This window comes from Pavona decussata, unplaced genomic scaffold (genome assembly GCF_977016875.1).
Source record: "Pavona decussata unplaced genomic scaffold, jaPavDecu1.1 SCAFFOLD_252, whole genome shotgun sequence".
NCBI classification, from domain to species: Eukaryota; Metazoa; Cnidaria; class Anthozoa; order Scleractinia; family Agariciidae; genus Pavona; species Pavona decussata.
The window spans coordinates 414,586-432,823 of record NW_028145655.1 but is presented as its reverse complement, the minus strand read 5'-3'; the positions used below and the strand labels follow the sequence as shown (position 1 = coordinate 432,823).

At 37.9% G+C, this 18,238-nt stretch overlaps 2 protein-coding genes across 2 annotated transcripts in view; both read left to right on the top strand.

The window, feature by feature from the left end:
• The window catches only part of LOC146456960 (scavenger receptor cysteine-rich domain-containing protein DMBT1-like), a gene marked incomplete at its 3' end in the record, with an annotated part of 596,400 nt that overhangs the window by 218,771 nt on the left and 359,391 nt on the right, over nt 1-18,238 (top strand). The gene's annotated exons all lie outside the window — the stretch shown is intronic.
• Nucleotides 1,035-2,691, top strand: LOC146456974 (uncharacterized). The gene is made up of 2 exons (XM_085092486.1): nt 1,035-1,147; nt 1,399-2,691. The coding sequence occupies exon 2, from the start codon at nt 1,440-1,442 to the stop codon at nt 2,559-2,561; it is 1,122 nt and encodes a 373-aa protein (XP_084948612.1). The 5' UTR covers nt 1,035-1,147; nt 1,399-1,439; the 3' UTR covers nt 2,562-2,691.

Sequence of the window (18,238 nt, the reverse complement as noted above, 5' to 3'; positions counted from 1 at the left end):
TCGAGCAATCACATTTCTGATTTTACCGCGAAAGATGATTGACAGCTTGTGCTTCAAGTGTAAACTTTGTCACCAGGTGTGAAGCCAGGGTTTCTAAAGAACGACTTGCGATTTTCAAGTGCACTTGAATCACGTGCTTACTTGAAACTAACTTAGCTTGTAGTGTGAAGCCAACAATTATTTGAATGATCGATTGATTGAACAGAAAAATTAAACACCATGTACGGGCATGGTTCTCGAGAAACTGAACGCTCGTTTGCAAAATAGAATGTTGAGCAATTAAGAATGAAAAATATCGAGTCACAACTATATATAATTGTCGGCTAATAGCTACAACTAAATTTGTAACAAAAACTGTAGCGCTGCCCAATTTTAACAGTTTTTCATTCATTCATTCATTCGTTCGTTCGTGCATTCATTCATTGATTTACATATTTATTTATTTATTTATTTATTTATTTATTTATTTATTTATTGCATGTTTGCCTGTCTGCTTTTTCTTCTCAATAGGATTCTTCAAAATAACAGCATCCGCTTTATACCAGAGAAAGCTTTTGTTAACCTCAGAAGACTTGAATATTTGTAAGTATATTTAGAAAGAGCTGACAATTTGAACATTTCAAGGATAGCTGTAGTAAACCTTTCACCAGGTGTTTTAATCAGCTACTATAGCAATGCCAGCTAAAACTACTTGGCTAGAAATAGAAATTCACGTATCCTCGACTACTTGCCTATTATTGCAACTCGTGCAACGTAAACTACATGGCAGAACTATCCAAGATTATAAAATAACTAACATACTACGCGCGTTCTGATTGGTCAATAGAGTTGCCAAACCTATGTGCTATTGTACCGGTAAACTCCCGCTGCTCTCCCGCTGGAGATTTCTCGATAATGGCCGACGAGCGCGACGAAAACTTTCCGAACTTCGACATATTGTCAGGCTTTGATGTGCTTTTGCCGCACAATAAAAATTTGGAGCCAAATTCTAAAAAGGAGAGCTGAAATACTGAGACAGAAGAAGAAAGGTCGAGAAAAAAGAGAAGATTTGCCGATGTGGAAAACGAAGAACTTGACTCGATCGTCGAAAATGCACAAGCCAAAAAAACCAAGCAGGCAACACAGTGGGCAGTTTCCGTATTCACAGGTTGGTTTTAATTACATGAATAATCTTTTAGCCTGGCTTTTCACTGAAACTGTTATTTTATAAAATAAACGGCTCAAACTGTATTGATAAACAGTACAAAATTTGTAATTTATTGAAGGTTTATATGCCAAAGTCAAAATGTTTACAAATAACTTGAAGCGTTTAAAACAATTAAAACTGACTTCAACCCGAGTACAAGGTATTTGATATTAACTGCTCAAATCACAATTCCTCTTTCTCTGTTCACCTAGAGTGGAGTAAACAAAAGGCTATTGGCGTAAGTCTGGCGGAAATGGCGGTCGAAGAGCTGGACAGGAATCTGAGGCAATTCTACGCCGAAGCAAGAAATAAAGAAGGCGAAAATTACAGCCGCGCGACTCTTCTCTCCTTAAGAAATGGCATTGAGAGATATCTAAACACACCACCACACAGTTTAGGAATAAGGTTCACTCACGATCCACGTTTTGTCCTCTCAAACCAAATGCTTGACGCCAAAATTAAGCAGCTTAAGCAAGAAGGCATGCAAAACACCAAGCACAAACCAGCAATAGAAAAAGAAGACCTGGCCAAGCTCAAAACAAGTGAAGTTTTTTCACTCACCAAGCCGCTGTCCCTCTTGAGAAACGTCTGGTTTCATGTTTCTCTGTTTTGGTGTCGTCGTGGGTTTGAAGGCCAGGGAAACCTCAAGAAAACAAGCTTTGCGTTTGAGAGAGATGCAACAGGCTGCCCTTTCGTCATCATGACGCACGACGAAACGACAAAGAACCATCCAGGGGGAATTTCAGAAGTGGAGAGCTTCGAAAAAAATGGCCGAATGTACAAAACCACCTGTACAAGCAATGGCTATTCTGCTCTGGAAGTCTTCCTCACAAAGCTCAATCCACAATGCGATGCACTATTTCAGTATCCGAAGAGAAATTGGCGCCCTTCAGATAAAGTGTGGTATGAAAATCGGCCACTCGGAAAGAACAAGTTGTCTTCATTAATGAAAGAAATCAGTGCCGAAGCAGGTTTGTCCCGTACCTACACCAACCATTTGGTGAGAGCGACAGCCATAACCCTGTGGGCCAACGCCGGATTAACAGATCGAGAGATCATGGCAATTTCTGGCCACCGCAATGAAGCGAGCTTGCGAAGCTATCACAATCAGCCATCAGTAAATCAGCTTCGAAAGTGCAGCGACGTGTTGACAGTGGCACTTTGCGAAGATGAAGAAGTACAAACATCCGCCGTTCAGCAAAGTACAGCTACAAGAAGTCCATTCCAGCAGCTGCCGTGTACAAGTTCCACAATAAACATGAACAGCGTCTCGACAGGAATGGCTCACCACAGCACAGTTGCGACGTCCACAGCATACAGCAATATGTTTAATTCATGTAAAATCGGCAGTGTAAACATCACTTTTCATCAGTAACTGCTATCTGCTGATAAAAAGCATTCTTTCGCCAAGGCATTAACCTTTTTTAGCCACATTTTTGTGAGAGTTAGACAGTTATTCAACTTAAAAAACACTTTCATTCATTCGCTCAAACTGCGATGCGTCCTTCGGCGATTCAGCAGGTTTATGCTCAAAATAGATCCCGATTTGTGATTGGTTCTCCCTCTTTACTGATGAATTTGAAGAGAATAGACAACTTGTTCAAGTTACAAAATAAAAAGCGCCGATTTCTAAGTGTTTTTGTCCAAGTAGTTATTTCATAAAAGCAATAGACCGCACTTTCCAGAAGTTTACCAGCGTAATAAAACCACTTGGGATGTTGGGAGTACACTCGAAAAGCTTGTAAATCACTCGCCTGCGGCTCGTGATTTACAAGCTTTCTCGTGTTCTCCCAACATCCCGCGTTGTTTTTTTACGCTGGTAAACTTCTGGAAAGTGCGGTCTATTGCTTAAATAAAATAGGTAGGAACGGCTTTCAAGTTTACACATGTAACCAAAGAAATTGAAATTTCCATATTTACACCCTGAATAACTTAAATGTTTGACCTGGCATTAACTCAATAAAAGAAATTAAGAAAGATAAAAAACAAAAATCAACAAACAAACAAACAAAGATAAAACCAAAAGGAATGCGGCTTGGTTGATTGAGAAGAAACCTTAGGCTTTATTGAAAAAAAATAATCCTCACTAATATAAACTAAATTCGATTTTGACAGTACATTACGGCTTTATAATGACGGCTAGTTGGGAGAAAATATATTCCGTGTTTAGGGTTTTATCGCGATACAAACATTTTGTTGGAGAGAATAAAAGGATCAAGTACAAATCGTGCGCTGATTGAAAGAGAAATTCTTACTTTAGTCAAACTGTAGCCATGGTAATATCTGTACGCGACATTTTTTCTCTGGGCGGGTTATTTTAATTTTTGGCGTTAATTTTTACGACAAAAAAGAAAAAAAGAAAATGCACAAATTTACAGTCCATAAAGTACCACCATTGACGAAATAGACCAGCTAGTAGGTTTAAACATTTTCAAAGCAAATTTATTGAAAATTTGTTACCGCCGCGAGATAAACAACATCATGAAAACAGTGATGAATAAACCTTACAACCAGAAGCAAGAATAAAAAAAGCAACCATACTAGTACCCAAAAACGAAAAAAGAGCATTTTTATCCTAGCTTAGATGCCGTGGAGATTTAAAGATTTGAAATAAACCAAGCGGTGAAAAATACTGTAAAAATTACCGAGTCTGCCATTCGGCGCTTGCGCTAGCTACGACAAAAAGATCAAATTGACAGACCAGAACCAAGAAGGACAATGCAACAGAGCTCTTGAAGCACTTTTTTCTAGAGATTGGAGACACCAGAAAAGAAACTTTCGGCGAAGAATATGAGCCTGCAACGTTGTGAGCCTACAAAAAAGGCTTGAGAAGGTATTTTCTGGAGAGACGCAAAGGTGAAAACTTCGCATATTTTGGCGACGATACTAATTTAAACAAAAACCTCTGAGCAAAGCAAAAACATTTCAAAGCGTCTGAAAAAGGGAGCAGTTCAAATAAATCATATCCTTTTGCTTTGAAAATGCCATAATTTATTGGAATTTAAGCTCATTGTTGTTTACTGTGGCCGTTTTCACACTCAAGAAAAAGTCTTTTTAAGCCTTACTGTAAATTTCTCTTTACCGAATTTATAATCACTCTTTATCGCTAACCTTTAAAGAAAAAAGTTGTATCCGCGTTATATGGTACATGTTCACCACAAAACAAATATTTTTAGTGTTCCTTGAACAGTGTCACAAGCTTTGTAAACGTCGCATGTTCATTTACGGAAGTAAAATTTTGATCTGTGCGCACCGAACATATTTAAGTGCCTGCTGCCACGCTTACATGACAGTTTTTGAGCCAATCAGAAACCTTCATTTCGAAACGACATTATCGCAAAATAACGTCGCCTCAGCGCAGTAACAAGATCCCCCAGGGTCGCGATAAATCATTAGAACTTTCAAACGTAACCCTATCTAGAAGACCGGGGAATGAGAGGGCGGGATGCGGACTCTCCCCGCGGAGACTTTGAACCTGAAATACTTTTTGAATATTTGAACAAACGCCATGGAACTTCAGCACTTTTTTAATAAATTTGTCTGGGAAAAACTTGATGTGGTCTTTTAGTGTTCGTTGTCTTTGAGGTTACCAATGCCACCAATTTTTGACTGGCAATTTTTTTTTTTTCAGAAATAGAAAATCCCTTTTAAAAATGAAGAAAAATCGTTTTTCTTCCCGTAATCATTTATGGGTTTTTTTTAGCGCAAATTAGTGTTTCTTAATTTTTTGTTTACTTTTTTATCAATTTCGGCGCTGAAGTTTTGGGAAAATTCAAAACTTCGTGGTGGCGGATCTAAAATAGCCGCCATTTGATCATTACGACATGATTACCACGTGATATGACGTCATCGTTTTGCGTTGCGGACCTCTCAATGTTATAGCTTCTATACTTATGAAGTATCCACCCCGCCCCCGGTCCCAGAAGACAAAGAAAAAAAAAACAGTCTAGATAGGGTTAATTTACAATGCGTCTATACTTGTTATCTCTGAGCAACTAAATAGAGAAATGAATTCTATCATTTTCAATTTCTTTGGGGATGAAAAACCCACTGAAATTAAAAAGTTAACTATTATAAGCGAGAAAAAAAACATAAGGACTATAATATCATAAATAAAGCCTTAAAAGTCTCTTGGATACCACGCATGTAATCGGTAAATGAAGCATCCTAGAAAGTCACCCAGAAGCAGTACTGGAGGAGCATGGGGTTTAACTATCAGTTCGACACATTACAGGCTAACAATCTTCATCATTTTGTCTCGAACTATTGAAACAATTAGAAAATACAAAACAAAATTATATGGAAACCCTAACTACTCATGAATTAGCCTGATGAACAGCTGTCATTATTTTTCATTTTTTTAGGCGAGCGGAGGCAAGTGCGAGGTGCGAATCACGCGCGACGGGAGGGGCGCGAAAAAAAAAAATAACGCCTCTTCGCCCACTATTGTTCATGCTATTCCGGCGTAGTTATGATCGCGGCTATCCAATTGCAATTGGTTATTTGATGTCAAGTAATCATGAGATGGTTCTCGACAACAAAATAGCGGTCGTGTCATCGTTTTCTGTTGACTAAGCTATTCGAGAAACCCTTCTCGTTTTTGTTTTTCTTTTTTTTTTTTTTTTCCAAATTTGGTAAATAATATATATATTTAGCCAAGCCTAAAAGCGGAGCTCCAATTTTTTTCATAGCATTTATAGAAATCTTCTTTTCGTATGAGAGTAGTAACCTTACCAGTTCCTCATTCTTTCTGCAGTTATATATATTTTTAGTGCATATGAATCAAACTTCCCATCGATCATAACAATAATGTCATACAGAAGGCAAAAATTTTTTAATGCTGATTTGTTGTAACAGAAGGCATTTTTTAATTAATTTTCCTTTCACCGCGGTAAGGAGGAGGCCCGGGGGGGTACTTCTCGGAATTCTTGGTAGGGGTGTGCCGCCCGGGGCTTCAAATCCCGACCCTATTTCAGACCAAAACATGCCATTTTCCACACCCGTTTTCAGACCTGGTCTCTAAAATCCATACCCGTTTTCAGACCTGACTTGTAGCGTAATTAAGGTTCACATCAGTTCCGAAATCAAGAATTGGTAAAATTTACCCGAAATTCAGCTCGAATGATATATTTTACATACTTCTCTTTCTCTACTATTCATTTGGAATTGAAAAGACAATTAACAAATCGACGGCAGTTTTCTATGGTCTATACTCTTATAGACCATAAAATGACGTCAAAAAATGTTCAAAACTCAAGTGGAACCACGAGCCGCAGGCGAGTGGTTTCACTGCCAAGTTTTGGACATTTTATGGCGTCATTTTATGGTCTATAAGAGTATAGACCATAGAAAACTGCCGTCGATTTATTTTTTACAATAACATGGAAAAAGTACGAGCGGAATTGGCTATTTTTTTCGTTGAGAAAGCGCGCGCGTTACATCTGACGTCATTTTTATTGTGTGTACTGTTATAGACAATAGCTACGAGCCAATCAGCGCGCGGGAATTTGGACAGTTATTGTAAAAATACGTTTATACTCTCTCGTGGTCCCCTTGAAAACCATACCCGATTTCAGACCATAATGGTCAAAATCTATACCCGTTTTCAGACCAAAACGGCTGAAAAACCATACCCTTTGGGGCGGCACATACCTATATAACTTTTATAGGAGAGTACCCCCCCCCCCCCTCCCCCCGGAGAGAGGAGGTGATCTTTCCAGGTTGCGCTTGTGCCCCAATGTCGTGCCCAGAGCCCCAGCGCGTCAAACATGGCGGCGGAAGGGGCGAATTTAGTTGTCTTTGGCTCTTTGCTAAGTTGTTCTAGAGATTTGGATAAAAATAACAGTGTTTAGACGTCTTCTGCTACTAGGATGATGGACAAAAATAGCAAGGATATTTTTAAGCGCTAGGAAACTTTGCAGAAGTTTTCTAGTTTGGAAGCGATCGAAGTTTTCCTACGCCTCATGTTTTTTTTCCTGCGTGACTGTGTGAAAAATGTTCCGTTCTACAGCAGATTTGTTGGGTTGAAGGAAAATTTTTAGTTTGATAAATGTCAAAAGTAGATGGGGTTTTGCTGTATCGGTGGAATGCGAAAGGTCCGACGGCTCTGTCAATCAAGGAGGTAAGATAACTTCAAATCTTTATGTATGGATGCACATCTTTGTACTGTTTGAAGTGGTTTTTTTTTCTGAAGAAAGAGCAATTTTCTAAAAAAATCTTTGATTTTTAATCAAGATAATGTTAAAATGGCAAGCTACTAGTACGGACAATAGTAGGCCAGTGTTGTTATATGAATTTATGTGGTCGGTAACATAATATGCACAATACTAAGAGATCGTTTCAAACTGCCGACCAATTGAAAATCGAGTCATTTAATGGGGATTTACAAAATATTTTAGACTTCATCGTTTCCTACTCAAATTGCGTGATTTTTTTTTTGATGTTCAGGTTCTATTTAAGGGAGATGCACATTGGAGATGTTTGAATACAGGAGAAATATTTCAAGTCAAGTTAGCTTTGTGTCATTTTTCTATTTTCTAATACTGTACTTGAAGCTGATTAATTCAATAAATTAGATTAAAAAGCTCATTTTTTTAAAATTTGTTTTTCCCAGGTTGATAGCTATTCTTGTACACATGAAGTTGTTTTTTTTTAGTTTTTGTTTTTGTATTAACTCAAATTAGGTGCTAAGTTCCATGCCTTTGATAGTGATTTAAGAGAGTCAAGATGTCTTTCTTGCTCTTAACTCTATCTAAGAATGCAGTATAATTTTCCCATTTGTTTTGGAAGGGATGGGAAAAACATGAACCTTTCATAACTTCCTGCCAATCACATTAATCCTTTTGTTTTGAGAGTGCAAAGTGATACTGTTTTGTTCAGGGAAACCACAGCAGTAATGCATGAGTCAACGAACTGAGATTGCACTGTAGAAATTAATACTGTACATAATTCATAATTCATTACTCACTACCAAGTTTTAAAGTTTTCTTTTAATTAAAAAAGATGGCTGATAGGAAGTTTGATGTTTTATCTTTAATCACAGTTATCAACAGAAGCCAGGGTCTGGTTGCTCTGAACATGGCCTGAATATCAGCCACCTCCTCTCCTCTCAATTGAATAGCTATAAGAATAATTGAGTTACAGTGCTCTGTTGCTTATAAACACAGCTAGGCCCGGCCAGGCATCCACTAGCCAATCTCTGTTGTACTCACCATGCTAGAGCAATAGCCCTACCTGGCCAACTAATCAAATCTTTACTCAGTGAATTTTCTTTTGAGTAATAATGAGGTGCCCATTCTATTTGGCTCCTGCCATCATAAACATTTTCGAAAAGGTAAGAAATTTAATACACAACTGGATCTATCCCTTGATGGGGAAAGTGCACAGAAACGTTCACACAAGAATGCATACTTTACAAGTTTATGAACTGCTTCAACAAGAACGTCCATTAACAAAGTGATTCTTGAGGCATACAGTGTTTTCATCACATCTACAGGTATGGATCTGTGATGTTAAATAAAAAGCTTACATCAATTTATTTTTTTGTCACAATTTAAACAACAGGTCTTAAACTCTACCAGAAAAGGTTACACCTGCTGTGTGTGGCTTTTGTGCCCAGGCAGTGGCATATTCTAAAACAATCCAGAGGGAGGGTGCATAATTTATGCAGATGAGAGCCCATGATGTTTTTATTTTTTCCTTTTCATGTTTTGAAAGGCCCAAATGATGTTCTAAATATTTTTTTTTTCTGGCACCCTTTCATGAGATATCCTGTAAGCCATTGTAAAATACCCTGCCCACTCCCTCTATCACCCTTTTTAACTTTAAAACCTGCTCTAAAATGGCTGATACAAGCATTTCTAGAGTATTAATAAAAATTTTATTACATTTTTGAACTTATAATTAACTAATAAATTTCACTTTCAAAAATCCTTTACTAAAAATTAAAAGGATAAGGCTGATATTCACTGCATGACTCCAGAGAATGCAGAGGTGTTATGTTGTAAACCACATAATATAAATAGCTGTTTGCTTTGCCAAGGAATCATTGTAATATTCCTTCATGCAAATACTTACATCGATCTAGCCCCATATAACCTCATTTTTTTTAAAAAAAATTTCACATCATACAAATTGATTGTAACAAGATATCAATAGATTCTTTTTAAAGTTCAATTCTTTTGGAGATGAAATCCAATGACGGACATTTTTTAATGTAGTCGTTATCATAAATACTGCATGGACAGTATTTATGATGCAGTAATTATTAATTTTTTAAGATAATGCTGTTGTCAAGTCAGGTTCAGAGATGCCAAATTGTCCAGAATTTGGAACTCGAATTACTGCATCAGGATTCATTAAGCACACAAAGACAGTGGCCAGGGGGAAGCTGAAAGGACTAATTCTACAGTTGGAGATGCCATTATCTATGGCAATTCTATAAAATGGGAATTTATATGTTCTAAGATTCCATGAAAAACAGACAAAGGAGAGACAAAGAAGATCTGTGACTAGCTGACTATGAAAATCACAAACATAAAGAATGGAGAGCAATGCATGTCCAGAGGGTTGCTCATGACATAGCGTTGCGCACTGACGATGCACCTGTTCTAACAGATTACATTTTAAAGGGAATTTGTAACAGAGGGGGAGGAGCAGCCATTATTTTTTTCTTCTTTTGTTAACAGGACCCGGCTAATCATGATTACATGAAAGCATCCAAAAGTTTAGAAAAACATGTTCCCGGCTATAATTATTTTGCTAAAATTTGTGACTATCACTATGATGTCGGAGAGTTATAACTGGAATTTGACAAAGACACCTGCAAGGTTAAGAAAGAGCAGCAATGCGCTTCATGTAAAAATGGTTGGCTGGTTCCATAATGGGCAGAATTCCACGCCCTTTCTCGGGTAAAGAAAAATTAAGGTACAAATTAAAGTGTTTTTGAATCTCCGCCTACTTCTTTTAATGGAACAGCACAACCAGTTGATGACTTAATGCCTAGAGCACAAAAAAAAAATCCTTCAATGAAGGAAAGCTGAGCACAGTGAAAAAAGTTACAGACTTTTCTTCAACAGTGTACCTTTGTGGTTTCTGAGGAGCTAGTTAAAATATACCTAGACAATTTAAAACGTCTCCATTTCTCCAATTATTAGATTTGCGAAATCAAGCAACCGTCGAGAAGCGACGAAACCGAGACCCAATATATTATTGGCAAGAGTTACTAGACCTTACTACTATCTGGAGGGTTAAAATCTCTTTATGTTTTTGAACTTGACACTTCAGTTGAGTTACTTGAAAAAAACACTCCCTTCCACACACTGAGAAAAAGTTGAAAAATGAAAAGAATGGGCTAATTACCAGTCACCTACAAGAAGCAAGGGGACATGTTTTTGATGAAAATGAAATGACACTAGTTTTACACTCGCTTTTAACATTGTTTAAAAAGACTTAATTTCAACTCAGTCAAAAATACTCACACATCTAAATCTTTGCCGTTATACCCTATTATTTTAAGTATTTGTGTTTGTTCTCTGTAAAGATTGTCACAAATAAATGCTAAAATTAGAAATATATAAGCTCATGGGAGAAAAACTTGTCAGTTTATATAAACTGTAAGTTTATGTCATCGACACTGTGTAGCAAAACGTTTGTTTGACTGACTATTTTACCTGAGAATAAAATTTTCTTAAATGAAACAAAATGGGATGAGATTAGAAAATAAAACTCCAAGGAAAATAACAAACATGGACCGAAAAACCGAGCTCAAAAGACTCTTGTAAAGTTAGCAGTAGCTAAAAGTTAAATGAGTTGCATGGTCAACACTGCAAGAGAAACAATATCTTGCAAAACAGCAAAGTTTTGTCAACAAAAATATACTGTCACATAAATAGATATAAATATACTCGCCTCTTTGGAGAATAAACAGTCCTTTTGTTCCATTGCTGATTTTTTCGTTCGTTTTAAAACGTTAAGTGAGCGAAAAGTTTCACTGCAAGAGGAAAAATCCAACGTTTCGTCGTGTCGAAACAGAGAGTAAAAATGATTTTTCTTCGGCCGCTCTTCATGATGTGGCGTTTCCGCCGCTATTCGCCTTTCTCTTTTTCCCGCTGTTGGAAGGCAAAATTGGACGAGATTAGAATATAACTCCAAGGGAAATAATGAACATGGACCAATAAAATTACCTCAAAAGACTACTCTGACGTTAGCAGTAACTTTTTTTATAGCTTTATAAGCTTATAAACTGCGTGTCAACACTGCAAGAAATCAATATCTTGCAAAACAGCAAACCAGCAAAGTTTTGTCAACAAAATCACAAGAATATACTCGCCTCTTCTGAGAATAACCAGTGCTTCTATTCCATTGCTGATTTTTTCGTTCGTTTAACAAAGTTAAGTGAGCGAAACGCACCACTTCAAGAGGAAAAATCCAACGTTTCGACGCGCCAGATCGGAGTAAAAATGTTCGGATGCCGGTGACACTAAAAGCTGGAAGGGTGGAACGGCGAAATGGGGAATGGCGGAAAATCACCCCAAATTCTAAAGCGAGGAAAGGCGGAAAATCACCCCATGAGAAAATAAAACTCCCAGGGAATTAATCAACATGGACCGAAAAAAATGATCTCAAAAGACCCCTCTGAAGTTACCGGTATTTCGCAGCTTCAGCTTAAAATTAAACGGCGTGTTAACACTGCAAGAAATCAGGGGCAAGAAATCAAGATCTTGCAAGACAGCAAACCAGCAAAGTTTTGTCAACAAAATTACATGAATATACTCGCCTCTCCGGACAATAACAAGTCCTATTCATTCCATAGCTAACTTTTTTCGTTTGTTTTACAACGTCAAGTGAGCGGAACGTTTCACGTGAAGAGCAAAAATCCAAGTTTCGTCACGCAGGATCGGAGTAAAATGGTTTCACATCAAGATTCTGCCGCCGCTAGACGTCTTGCTGTTTCTCCCGCTGTCGGTCACATAAATTGACTTTGTATTTTGTTCTCTTCAAAAGATCTTTTTGTTTTCTTAATTAAAGCAGTTGGCGATGCAACTTCCCGCCAAACAAACGCGGGTCGCAGCACGGTTTCACACAGCTAAGTTTTCCTGTGGCTGCGTACGGTCGTACGTACGGGCGTACGGTCGTATGGATGGACAAAAGTGACGTCATAACCAAACCAAAATTTCTCGCATTCACGGGTTACCAAATTCTCTTAGCTATGGGGCTCCGGCGTGCGGAGCTCCGCTAAAAAACTAAAGAAATGTACTTGGATTGCTTCCAGCTTGGTTTGGAAAAGGTTTGATCTGGCAAACGCCTCCCTTTCTTCGCTGTTTCAGTACTAAACGGAATGCTCTTATAGTTTTTCTCCACTGCTCCTCGAACAATAGTTGCTTGAATATCCTGGAAATCAAATCTACGAACCGTGCTATTTTCTGGATGGCCCCAGTAAACAATTGACGTACACAAAATAAAATAAATTGGGCCTAAGTGGACTGTTGACTTAAACAACAACTAAAAACAAAAGGACGCGAGCCATGTTCTTTACGTGGCTAACCTCCGTAATTGTCCTTCTTTCGTGAAGGAAATCCATAAAACTTCTCCTTACTGCCTGTTCTAAATCAATTGAAGGTTGCAGAGTTGTTACTGTCTCCAACAACAATTGTTCCGTACTGTTATTCCATTAGCGTATGTTTTTGTGGCAGTTTACGTAATACCGGTAGTCACCGTCCATACTAAACGCTGTGAATAGTTCGAGATTTTGGGAAGTGTCTGGGGGCCGAATAGCATGAACAATGATGTGCGGGCAGGCGTACTCTACCCCCTCCCCCCGTCGCGCGTGAATCGAGCTTCTCACTTGTCTCCACTCGTCTGAAAAACGGGAAAAAATAAAAAAAAATTAAAAAAATAAATAGTTAAACAAATGAAAAATAGCATCTGTTCTCCAGGCTACTCATGAATAATTTGGAATAACGAAAAGATTGTAATCAATTGTAAAAAGTTTTCTTACAAAAGCTGGTTTGACACTATACCAGTCTTTTGGAATTTTGCAATTAAAAAGTCTCCTTTCCGATTTTTAGATAGTGAGAAAACAAAAGAAACCATTTCCACAGAAATGTATTAAACACTCTGTTAAAAGAAATCTTCGTACTGCCCACCGCTGATAAAAAGATCTTAAGATATGGTTTTTCTCACGAAACCATTCGTAAAGTGTACGAATTACCTTTCCAGATCAAAAATAGCATTGCAATAATGATGTTCTAGTATATCAATATCAATAACATTCTCACCACCCAAGCATGTCTGTTAAGCGCCTATTAAAGTATGCTTTGATACCTTCGCTAGGGAAAAATCAATTTGGTATAACTCTGCATGTGTATGTTTCAATTTGACCAAATTTGGGCAATACCCATGGGGGGAAAATATGATCCAGTTCATGACGTCATCGGACCACGTCCAATGTCACGTGACCAGAAACAGAAAAATGCATTTTAAATAAATGGCTTAAACCTTTTTTTCCGCATTTTCTGTACAATAAGAATTCAAAAGCCGTTTTGAGGAAATTTAAGCATGCGTTTCGGTTTATAATGAAATTTAAAAAAATGAGAATGGAAATTGTGCTTCTTTGACCACTTTTTTGCGCATATTTTTTGTTTTGTTTTTCATTTTGTCGCAAAACCCATGCTTGAATTCCGAGAAAACATGATGTTCTTTCAAATTGTTTTAAAGCCCAGCAATTACAATTATCTCTCGAGGAGAAAAGTTCTTTTTTCGCGGCACCAGAAGTGGTGAGCGAATTTTCAGCGGCCTGGTGCCTAAGCATTGTTGGCCAGGCTGCTCCACCGCTTGTCCCTTCCCAGTTAGCACCTTGGCCGCGCTTTGTTCGGTGTGAGTACGCAATAATTTTGCCAGTCTTCGCATCGTGGACGGTAGCTGAGCTGTTATTCGAATAGTGGCCGCGAGTCAGATAAAAGCCGTCGAACTGGATGTGCAATGATGACTTATCTCCACGTCGAACTGCTTCAGTTCTTGCTTCTTGCACGCTCCAGTCGGCGATCCTTTTTACGAACGGTGCAATCCATTCAATAATATGGATCCACTGAGTGGAACTGACGTGATCCAGACCGAGGGTCCCGAGAATTTTGTGGTAATCTTTGAAATATTACCCATTGACAAGGAATGAAAGAGCAACGAGATTACGTATTGCAGATCTTGGACGAGCTGTGGCTTTAACGACAGGAATGCTACTCTTCAAGTTAACTTCCCACATGGACTACACTCGAACTCGAACTCTTCAACTGTGTTTTGTTTTACCGAACAAAATTCGAATTCAGTGTCTTTTTCACAGTCACAGTGTTGTAGATTACTTAAATTACTGTTAACTAGGTTCTCAAGCGAGGTTGATGTTGTAAGGAGGAGTTGTTCATCACAAGTTTCGAGCTCACCATTATCAGTCAGGTTTTCTATCGAGTGGTTAGCATTTTTGATGTAAGAATGGAATTCTTGAGCTAGAGCTGCTTTCAATGATAATTTACAAGCCTCCTTGCTCACCGTCTGCTGCTCCATGCTGTCTTGGGAGAGTGGTTGCAATTTAGTGACCTCGATAGCTTCGTTTATTTGTGTTATATCTAAACAGTGGAGTTTCTCAGGTTCGGAAGGGAAGTTCACGGATTCAGATTCACAGGGTCGCACAGTTTTATCGCGAAAGACGTCAGGGAGTTTCGGAGCGGTCAAAAAGTCTGCGGACACAGAGTTTTCTTTGAAGTTTGCAGGTGATGATAGCGCAATACTATTTTCAGTTTGTGTCTCCGCGTCTTTGAGATTTCGATTCCCAACCTGACACTGAAAGTCTTGTACTGTCACTTTTTCGAGATTTCCTCATCGACATGCAGCCATCGCTGCGGCTTTCTGTTTACGCCCTTACGTGGATGACATTTTCAACCAAAACACTCAAGTTTCAAAAATAAAGGCACGACTCCACGGCATGTTGTAACCGTAAAGCAGAAAATTAATCAATAAAAATGTAAACGAAAAGTTTTTCTTGTGTTTGTTGAACCGAAGTAAACAAAGAGGCACCGGCGACTTGAATCGGCGACAGGCCGGCGCCGAAAAAAGCGCGCGAAAAATTTTGGCTGACCGGAAGTTAAATTGCACTTGTGTAGCAGCCGTGTAGCTTAGCAACGAGATACTTTACGGGGCCCTTAAGAGCCAAAATTTGTGGCAACAATGGATGCAGTCAATGCTTAACTGACATTCACTCCTTACATCACATGTTCTAATAATACGCTGCTCCTATGCTATAGCCTTTTGAAAGACTTTCCAAAGCTGTTCAGCCAATAAAACGGAACAATCCCAAACATTATCAAATATAATGATTGTATGTGGGTTTCTACAGCAGCCTACACAACGTAGAACTCTTTTTTGACAGTTTTCTCACAGTATTACTACCTTCAAATATACCTTTCAATATTTGTTTTAATATGCATTTTCGACGTGTTTTTTGTTTTGTTTTGTTTTCTAAGTTGTTGTTGTTATTTGTTTTTGTCAATGTCGTCAATTTGTGCAAATTCAATCATTTACTGACAAAAACTAAAAATGAAAAAGCATAGCTTGCAACTTAGAAACTACGAAAGTGTATTAATGTTTGTAAACTATGGTTAATAGCATAAATATAAAATGCTGTAATTTTTTTTACCTTCCATTAAAAGTTATTTATACCAATATTAAAAAAAAAGTATATGATAAAATCAGCCCTGTTGTGTTTCTAGCAAATCTCAATCATAGATCTCACTTAAGTGTTATTCTCGAAGTGTTCCGGGCATTTGGGAGCCTCTTGTTCGGTAATTAAGCTAGATGCCGACTTGTGCAAGGATTTTTTTCTTTCCGCAGATTGCTGTCAGATAATCCTATACAGTCCATTGGATCTCGGGCATTCGTTGTGCCTCAGTACCAAGATCTTTCTATGTGAGTATATGTTGGAATATGTTGAAACGTCGTTAATTCCGTTAACATTGTCCACAATGAAAACATGTTCCCAATAGTTCTGGGCCCGTAATTACTCGTGATAGAAAGAAAGCTCTTCCCTCTTGTGCAATTTTCGTTGTTGGCGCGTGAGAGTCGGTTTCAATTGACCAATAAGAGAACCTAATGTAATTTGAACTCGTGCAGCCTCCCACGGCGGTTTCCGTCAAAAGGGCCGAACGTAAGCGAAAATCAACGGCAACTGAATTTTCTTCCAATTCTCGTTATGTAAGATCCCAGTGCGATCAACATGAAAGGTGAATGTTATGGTTAAGTTATGGCGCTTATCGAAGAAGTGGATGAGAATTTTGGTGCGAGAGCAATTTCTGAGAGAAGAAGGAAGCGAGTCTCTAGCATTCCTCATTTTTCTGTATTTAAAGTTAAAAACGAAACGAAACTGCCGCCTTTAAACAGCAACAAATTCCTTCTAAATCACCAACAAGACACAAAGACAACCTGACGTTTATAAACTGAGCCTGGGTTTACTGTATTAACTGTATATATGCAAGTTCCTTAGATATCTCTGTTCATGGTCCAAAGAAAATGAGGCAATCAGTCATTACTAAATTTCACCTACTAATCCTACTTGTCCGGGGCGCCCAACGGTCCTTTTCGACAGTAGAAAGACTTTATCGCTCCAGAGGTTCGGCTTACATTGTAATAAAAAAGGTTGTGTTTTTCATCGGAAAAGACCTTTGGGATATGGAAAATTAATCGTTTTAGTCTTGAAAGGAAAACAAAAATTCGTTTAAAGTGCTGAATAAGGTAAAGTATCCCAACAGTTCGTGAATTCGGCGGAAGGAATTTGTTTTCCAAAAAAAAAATCTACCACATAAAAACTAGGCTATAAAGGTACACAAATGTGTAAATGAATGACCCAAAACAAAGTGAAGGGAAAATGAAAAAAAGGTAAGCCACATTTCAAATACTTGCCGTTAATTATAATTTTCTCAAGAAAGGTTCCGTCGCCGTTCGACTGACTAGTGGTAAGCTTGAGCGTCTCGCTTTTTTTCTCGAGAGAGCTACCCTGACTCACTCCCGCAAATTGTCTACTTTTATTTACACACACAAGTTAGAAACAATAACTCTTTGTCTCGTTTTCTAAAGAATGCATTAGAATGCTCGAATGATTAGGTGTCAACTTGAAAGCTTTTGATAAATTTAATTATTTGCCCGAGATCAGTTATAAAAACAAAGTTTCAAAGGATGTCGAATTATAAGGTTTGTCATCACCCCGTTACTCTTGTGAAAGATATTAAATAACATTTGATAAAAAGGAAAACAACACAATATCGTTTTCTTGTCGTTAGATACATGATAAGGACGGAGTTGGAATTAGTAAACTCTACATCTCTCATTGGGGCAGCTAATCTGGCTACTGAAATGTGAGTATCAAAAATCCTGCTCCGCGTTTAAACAGTAGTTTTTTTTGTTATCAAATAGTAAATAGTGATACTCTTAATTAATAGATATTCCAGTTTGACACCGTGTTTTCTAGAGGAGTTTTTGAACTTTTATAACTTTTTAAATAAATTTACCTGGACACATTTCGCTATGACAGGTCAGTTTTCACTTATTTTCATCTCGCAGTGTCAACTAAATTATGGCACGTATTATTTTTTTGCAGAAAAAGGAATCTTCCTGTTTTGAGAAACCTAGAGCAAATATGTTTGCAGTACCCTGTCACTCAACAATTCCAAATTCCAATTCGACCTGGAAACAGTGGAGAGAGGAGCCACTCCGTGGAGTCCACAGAAATTCCTATTTATTTATTTTATTTTTATTTACTTAAAAAAAAAAGAAAGAAAACCAAATGGCCTCCATTTGGACACATATCCTCATTGTACTCCTCAAAGGAAACATCTTTGACGTACCATCTTTCTCTCGGGTGCTAATGTCAAAGCCTTGATAGTCCATACGAGCCCCCTACCCCCAACCCCTTCCGAGCAGAGAATGTAAAATAATAATAATAATAATAATTAAATAAATAAGCTCGGGTAAATGACGTAATGTTTTTTTTTTCAGTTCAATTTCATGATTCAA